The sequence below is a fragment of the Poecilia latipinna genome, unplaced genomic scaffold, assembly GCF_001443285.1.
Source record: "Poecilia latipinna isolate Pla-1442-1.1 unplaced genomic scaffold, P_latipinna-1.0 Scaffold3827, whole genome shotgun sequence".
In the NCBI taxonomy this organism is placed as follows: Eukaryota; Metazoa; Chordata; class Actinopteri; order Cyprinodontiformes; family Poeciliidae; genus Poecilia; species Poecilia latipinna.
In genome coordinates, this window is record NW_015116443.1 from 3,126 (window position 1) to 11,397 (window position 8,272).

General features: G+C 36.9%; 1 protein-coding gene across 2 annotated transcripts; it reads right to left on the bottom strand.

Annotated features, from left to right (window-relative positions):
* Positions 1 to 2,601: 2,601 nt before the first annotated feature.
* Positions 2,602 to 7,889, bottom strand: hapstr1b (HUWE1 associated protein modifying stress responses b). 2 transcript variants are annotated; one of them, XM_015024828.1, is made up of 5 exons: positions 7,785 to 7,889; positions 7,380 to 7,687; positions 4,576 to 4,656; positions 4,210 to 4,485; positions 2,602 to 4,116 (listed from the first exon to the last, which is right to left on the bottom strand). In XM_015024828.1, exons 2-5 carry the CDS (start codon positions 7,573 to 7,575, stop codon positions 3,878 to 3,880), a joined length of 792 nt encoding a protein of 263 aa, XP_014880314.1. In that variant the 5' UTR covers positions 7,576 to 7,687; positions 7,785 to 7,889; the 3' UTR covers positions 2,602 to 3,877. The 2 variants fall into 2 exon arrangements, with proteins under 2 accessions (XP_014880314.1, XP_014880313.1); XM_015024827.1 differs by lacking the exon at positions 7,785 to 7,889 and having other exon boundaries at positions 7,380 to 7,778.
* Between the last annotated feature and the right edge of the window lie 383 nt (positions 7,890 to 8,272).

The following is an 8,272-nucleotide window of genomic DNA, read 5'->3' on the forward strand; positions in this document are numbered from 1 at the left end:
TTGGTGGCGTTCATTAGATTTCCTGATGTACCATTAGTTTGACTCTATGCAGACAGAAACTGTGATAGCTGGTGTTAGATATTGGCAAGCTACATTCCTGAAGCATTGACTGTTCATCACAACAAACTACAACTACCATGTAGGATTCTAACATGCCAATGATCCACCTTTCATTACTTTCAAACTGAGGGAAAATGCTTACACAAGTAACTGACAAAACTTTCTCAGGATGTAACTGTAAATCAAGAGCTTTGCCTTTCAGTTAAGTTCTTTCTTGTCAGCAATAGACCGCCTGTGCAAGGGTCAGTCCAACTACCAATTTTATTCTGCCAACACATGTCAACAAGACTTAATGATGCTTGAACTTCTGCACTTGAGACTTGGCAATTCATCTTTTTGCTGAACAGAACTTTCCTATAATATAAATTGTCCTCTCCATGTCTACAACCTGAGATTCAGTCAATGAACATCATTGATGAAATTGGAAGAAAGGTTTTGTTTCTTCATAGGAAACAATCTCAAGTTTGTCTCAAGAATGTGGATATGGTTCTTGTTTTGGTTACATAGGAATCAGAGACCATTTAAAAGCTGTTAATGTACCCCATGCTACCATAGCAACACTACAAAATGCCTCAGGACACACCAAAGTACATTTTCCCCTGCTCCACAGCATACATGTGGACTTGACAGCCAAAAGCCCATAACAATAACAACAGTAAAGATATTATCTACTTCTCCACCGATGTAAGTCCAAGAGGAACATTACTCAATTGTCTCTCAAACCACAGGTCCTAGCCTGGGAATGGCTGGGGATACTGCAGGAGGAGTAATGGCTCAACTACTTTTTTTTGTGTTCACTGGTGTCTCTTTCTAGGTGATGTCAGCATGTACATACTACCTCTGTTTACTCATCAGCTGTGTTTATCACTATGTCAGCTGCAAGTCACTGAATGGAGTAACATCAAATGCATCTGGGATTAACCAAGTGAACATTGCTGTTAGAGCACTTAAAAACGTTTTTTCTGTAGTTCAAATTAATATCTCAGTATTTCACACTTGCATGACTTTTCTGTTCTTGTAGATTTGCCAACAGGTATATAAATAATCCTAATACATGCATTTGACAGGCAATAGAATTAAAATACAATTTATTGAGCTAATTATAAACTGAGAAATTAAAATCCCAACACGCCGTATGGTGTTATTAGGAAAGAAAAAAAATAAAACAAGTAGTAAATAAATATCTCATGAGAAAAAGATTTTCTAATCTTTGATGAAAGCGGCGTGGTATATAATATGCAGGCATGTACCTTTATATCATGTATGTGCCTGATATACAGCAATCTTTATTTAGTTTTTTGTGTACTTTGAACAAAATTTGTAGATGATGAATTTAGCCTTAAGTAACTTTTGGTTATTTTTAATTCAACTTCTTTTTGTGTGAAACTGTATAATAATGGGAATTGTATTGACCCATGAAAAAGGAGCATAAAACAAATAAAGTACTTGGCATGATAGACAACCTAAAGAACCCATTTTATTTTTCCCTTTTAAGTTGTGGTTAACATTCTTTTTCCTATTTCAATGTGTAGATTTTCAAATAAACATAATTTATTATGTTTATTCAGGCAGAAAAAGGCAGATTTTTTTTTTTTTTTTTGGGAGGGGTGGGGGGGGTGTTGGCAATACTGGAAAGATTGTCAGAAAAGCTGTCATATCTTAACATTATTATTATTACATTATTATGTAAAGTAACTGAAATTGACATTACAAAACTGTCTGGAGAGAGTATACCTGAAAATGAGGAAAAAGGGGAAAAAAATATGGCAGGAAATAAAGCATTTCATTTATTCAAGTTTTTTGCTAGCTTTCTGGAAATCATTACATTGGTGCAAGAACACTGTATGGGCCAAAATAATTGTAGATTTGACTAAAGAAACAAATATTTTCAATACACATTGCCATCTAAATGTGTCTAAAGAAACAATTGAATTTTTTCTTTTGTTTAAATCGGTCAGCTGTGAAAAGACAGAATAAAGTTCTATTCTTTGAGTGTCCTTTTATGCCCAAAATGAGTCATAGGAAACTCTTAAGTGGTTTAAGTAAAACAATTGAAAAAAATACAAAGACTGCATAATGAAAAGAAACATGACACAAAAATTTAATTGAATAAAAAAAGAATTAAAAAAAAAAAAACTTTGAACACTTTAACTTCATTAGGATTTCCATCTTGGAAGCAACATTTTGATAAACGTATGGGGCCTGGGACTTCTATTCAGTAGTAAACACCAATTACCATGTATATAAATGGTTTTACACAAATGTACTTGTCTTCCTAGAATAGAGCACGTGTCGCCATCATGTGTTAAACAGCTGAACTACAGTTTACAACTTCTTTTGTACAACTCTGTAGTGTTGAAATTTATTTAAACGTTCTTCCTTAGAGTAACTGGGAAATAAAGTAGCCATGTCTATAAAGAAGGTATTAGCTTAAAAACTTCTGTAAATGATTAACTCTGCATGCCTTTTCTGAGAAAAAAAAGATTAAGAAATTAATTTCAAAGTCTACCTTGCATGGATAAAAGAAAATAGACAAGCAAAAACATTTGTATTCTCTTTAATTTTAGAATCATTGTACAAGGATTTCCCAATGGATTAGCACTTCTTTTTACAATATGTACCACATAGCTGCACCTACATATTTACATGCTTACACAAGATTGTATCACAAAACAGCGTGTGAAATCAGCAAAAAACAAGCGTTTTTGCCAAACTAACACACCCATTATTCCATGAGCTGGCTAAACAAAATATAATCTCACAGCCACCGGCCCCTTCTAGGTTTAAAGCTGAAATCACAAGTGTGAAAGTGTTGCACATCATGAAAATTAAGGAACAAAAAATGACAATACTATGATCTATCTATGGGTTAAATGTAAACATTAAGCAGGTCAAAAGTGAATCTTGACCACTGTTACTGTTTGTAATGCAGCAAGAACCAGGATGCATCCATATGGAATTAGAAACTCTGAATAGCCATTTCTGTTGATGGATGGTAGTGCAGTTAATGTGTAGAACTGCTAATAACACAGAATGAGGGGATTTTGTCAAAGAATCTTTTGTTAAGAACACAACAATCCCATCAGCCCACTGGTTTGTGTGAATTCAACCAATGTGCTGCAATAAACCCTTGTTTCAATAAGTAAATGAAGAGTAAACAGTAGGATGTTGCCAATAAAAGAGGAAACAAGTACGCACACACGCTCACTGTTGCACCACAACCAGATACTCTAGCAGCTTTCTTAAAGGCAGAGACACATACGATACAGTAAGAGTGGCAGTTCTGCTGTCAAATAGGCTAACACAAAACAGCAGGAGAGTAAAATCTATGTGGCGTTTTCAAGTCAAGCCAAAGAGCAGCAGCAGTTCAGACTTCTGAAGACCCCCGATGCTGGCCTGCACTGCAGAAAAGAGTATGAATCAGGAAGAGGTTGGATGCAAGCTGAAAACAGAAGGCATAAATTGGGTTCATCTGATTTGGAGAAAAAATAAGCACAATGAGAAATATTCAAATGCAACATTCTGCACTTTAAGGATATAAAGAGCAATGAGTGCTTGTGTCAGAATACTGAGGGCAAAACAAATCATAAAATGAACTTTACAACGGAGAGAATGAGTGACATTTCTTACAAAAAAGAAAAATGGGGTGGAAAAATAAGGAAGAAGATAAATATGCAGGCTGATAATATCCAAGCTTTTCTTTATTCGTAACATTGCAACTAAAGAGGAAGAGTTTGATGGTCGGCCAAGGCATCAGTCCTCATCGTCTGTCCGACCGGCCACCAAGGAGAGGACAGCTGAGGATTCGACGTTCAGTTCACAGCATTCTGTTCCGTTTATGAGTGGGTGAGTCTGTGATGACGTCACTGTGGGGTGCAGAGCCTCGTTTACGAGTGGCGGCAGAATCTAAATGAAGTGCCATCTCCTCAGCTATGAAGGTGTTCAGGTCCATGTCGTGAAGACCATTCCTTCGTCGACTGAGAGACTGGGCAGGGTGTGTCGGGGAACCTGGAGGACCGGAGCGCACAGAAATGCTAGCCATAGCACCACTCAGACCTGGAAAAATAAATATATACAACAATGTCAGACCGAACTCTACATGACTTCATACTGCAACAGTTTCCCACTGAGCGTGACATTTTCGCTCACCATGCAGGGCTATAGCCTCTCTGAAAGGCTGCAGATCTGCTTCCACAGAGCTGTCTGTCTCTGGCGGTGATGGCCGACTTGCAGACACCATAGCAACTATAGGCGGTGCGCGAGCTGTCCGCGGAGGTGGAACTTTACCACAGAGGAAGCTGATGAGATCTTCTCGTCTAATAGTTCTTCGTCGCTTTTTAACCCATGCAATCACCTCCTTATTCCTGCGCTGGTGACCTAAATGAACACCCAGGTCGTAGCTCCGCTGGTGGGCCTCCACACTCTCTAATGGAACAAAACGGTTATCGCTTTTATTAAATCTGGTCATGATGCACAAAATGGGGTAATTAAAAAAAGAAGACATTTGTTACTTGCCTTTGTACAGGTTAGTGACAGCTGTGGCTGCATTCTGGAAGGGCACCCAGAGGGACAGACCTTGCTGCTGGCACACACGATCTGTGAAGAGCATTTCAAAAGAGTAACCATGTGGCAGTATCTGATGTTGATTTTTCTTTTCACCTTCCTCCAAATCCAGATATTACAATTATCATCTAGGGAATGTAAACTTCCAACTCCCCTGAGAAACAAAATGAAAATATAGAAGGATGATTGGCTTGAGTTTCAATTCAAGTCACTGACTTGTTGTTTGTACTTCTTTCAAAATAATGAAGGGTTCTGAAGATCAACATTCGAAAAACAAAGACCCATTTTCTGATATAAAGACAAAAACTTAGTCTTTAAGAAGAATGCTGTGAAATTGGGCCTCTGTCTCTTTAAAAACTCCTGATCTTTCTGAAACTCTGCCTTCAGGTAATCATCACAAGATGGCTCCTTTATTAATGCTTTAACAACCTTTTTACCAGAGTTACACAGACAAGTAGCTCCTATAATGGGCTCAGCAGATCCATCAGGTGTTTGCTAATTTCTGCTCTCTGAAGGAGCTGAGTGAGGGAGTCGCGAGGGAGGGCTGCGTCTTGAAGGCGGGGCTAAGTCCACCCAGGCGTTTGGTTTTACCATTAAAATATTAAAAATTATTTTTGAGTACTTTTATATGACATCAATTAAATCTCTACTTTCCAAACATATTGTGTACAACTTGCCAGAATTCTGCTGTCATTCTTGTACAGGACTGATGTTACATAGTTAATTTCAAACTTTTCTGGCCCATGTTTTCAGGTGTAAAAAAAAAACCGCATCTGCCTCATTTAGCCTCTCACCCTGAATAGAAGTCAATAACCGTAAACTGAAAAGTTTTTTTATGTGTAGTCACAATAAAAGATAACAAGCTTCAATTGACTTCACCACTTGACAAGGAGCATGTCGACAGCAACGCAAAGGTAAGAGCCACCGCTAAGCACTAAAGCACCTCCAAAATTGTTTTTGCTTGGTGCACACTGAATTGCCCTGCTGCTGATATGTCAAATGAGAACCTTACAACAATATTACAGAAAAGTGCAATTAGATGTTGTGTTGAAGACTTCATCCAGAAGATTTGTACAATACAAAATAATCAAAGGATCAAACCAATTTTGGAAGAAATAAAAAATAAATAAATCTAAATAGGTACATAAAAAAATGGTCAAATCAACTTGATGTTCAGGTCACTGTGTTTTAGAATTTTGGATATGGAATTAAGGGCTTTTCGATTTTTATTGTGGGATAAAGTTTTGACAATTAATACACAGAATTTTGTTTTGTCTAGATTTCAGTCTAGTTTGGGACACAGATTTTCATAAGACTATGGGCAATTAAAACCATGTTTCATTTATCAGAAAGTGGACAGACTTATTTAAAAAAAAGTCTGCTATATGGTATTTTCATGCTCCTCTAGACAAATGTTATTAATTTGATACAAGAAAACACACTTTTCTAATCACAACACAAACACATTCATAAATTGAGGTCAAATAGGTGATGAAAGAGTGGGGTTATAGTCAACATTCTTAAAGAAAAAATATTTTCTAGCAAATAAAAAGCATTTGTTAGAAATATTATAATGTAAATGCATAGTCACATTTTCTATTTATGTTTTATGGGTTTTTTTTAGCTTAGCTGTTATGGGTAGCATGACAGTAATCACATTTTAAGTGAGAAATTCTCATCACATATGGGTAAGAAATTGTTTTTACATCTATTTATTTTGCTTTTTCTAGAGTCATTCACAGAATTAAAATAAGTTTCATAAAAATACTTTTGTACTTAACTTTTGTGGTGAATATTTTGTTTTTGGCCATAGCCTTTAATGCGTTTAAACAAAAGTTACTGCAGAAACTTTTGTTTTAAATTATGTTGATGTCTTTATTTTTTTATCTAAACCCACAATCTTGACATGACCATTTTTAATACTCTTTTAAATCATACTACTCTGAAAATTATACTAAGATACCTACTTCAATCATTCCTTTATTTGTCAATTGTGCGGGAAACCTGACAGTTAATTCAGACAGAAACACTTTCACATGAACATAAACTTAAATACGGAAACATTTATGTTAATCCCTTCGCCATTTTGTGGTAGCAATGAATAACAAGGGAGTCATTAGACAACCTGATTGCACTGTTTGGAGGTTTGCATTTTGGTCACTTAGAATAATCCTTCTCTCTGTCACAACTGACAAATATCCACCGCCTAACCTGCAACAATTTTCTTAGCATTTGAGCGTCAACACAGCTGTTGTTTTCAACCCCCTCCCTGAGTATCGCCATTTTGACAATCTAGATAACTTGACGCGAAGACTAAAACATTTGTCCAAACTGAGAGACCGAACGTCTTAGAAATTCTAAGTTAAACGTTGTTTTTAAATAAAACATAACTGGGTTAGAATCGTTACGCTTAGGAGCTCTGCCAGCCGAGGTCACTGTGATACACATTTTATCGAGGCTGTCTGACGGTCTGACACGGTGACCGGCTGTTAGCGGCTAGCGTTAGCAGCTGTTCAGTCATCCTCAGGGTCACGATATTGAGAATATTACCACAGAATATTGACAGTTAAACTTCATTTAGGGAAACAACCTAATACATTGCTACAAAACAACATTGAAAGCATATTATGTTAAAATGAATTTGATTTCGCAATTAGTAAGAGCACCCTTTGTGTCTATCAGCCAAACGACACCGTTAGGATTAGCTCTGATTAGCATTAGCTCCAAAGAAGAACTTGGGGAAGTGTGAAGCCCACCTTTGTAAAGCTGTGCGACGGCGGTAGCAGAGTTCTGAAAGAGATGCCACAGTTTCTGTTGACTTTGCTCCCTTTCCTCTTCATTGGGATTGTCCTGTTCAGCTTCTGCCAGGCACTGCCGTTCCCATTTTGAGAACCAGTGCTCGGGGCCGTGTTCTTGGATTTCAGCTTCTCCCTCTTCCTTCCTCTCCTCCATAGCTAACAGGTTAGCTTTCTGTTCAAAGTGGAGTTTTCTCGGACTTATGGGTGACTTAGCTATCTCTCTTTGACGTTGTATCAGAGAAATAGATAATACACCCCTCCACCACCTACAGAAACAAAGGAATAGTAATGCTGTTAGAGCCGCATTGTCAATATTATCTATCCAACGTTGAACACCAAACCCAAGAAAGCGGATGACAACACCTTAGAATTTCTGAAAATAGCCCCTCCCATTTGTCACTGTACTGAAAATCAATTGGCTGAATTGGGTGGTAAGGGCGGGTCTTTTTTGCCAACGACGAATTCTGATTGGATACTGACAAAACGCGTAAAGGTCAGAGAAAAACAAAGTTGATCTTACTCAAGAGAAGCCATCTATCCTGCCAATCAGCATTTTGTACGATAGAGGGCACCCTAACCCCTAAAATTCAGGACACAAGGTTTTAGACAGATTTCTATAGGGCTTTAAATGCCAAAGTCAATTAATGAACAAGTTATCAGACAACTACAGATATAACATCATTTCAGTAAAACTGAAAATAAGTTCTTAAATTACATTAAGTTAAAAACAAATCCAAATATTATTAGAGCAGTGATCTATAAATATACAGTTAATATGGAAATCATTATTCAAAGTTTTACGTCAATATTCTAAAACGATATTTACATTTATTTCTAAATTTTATTTTGTA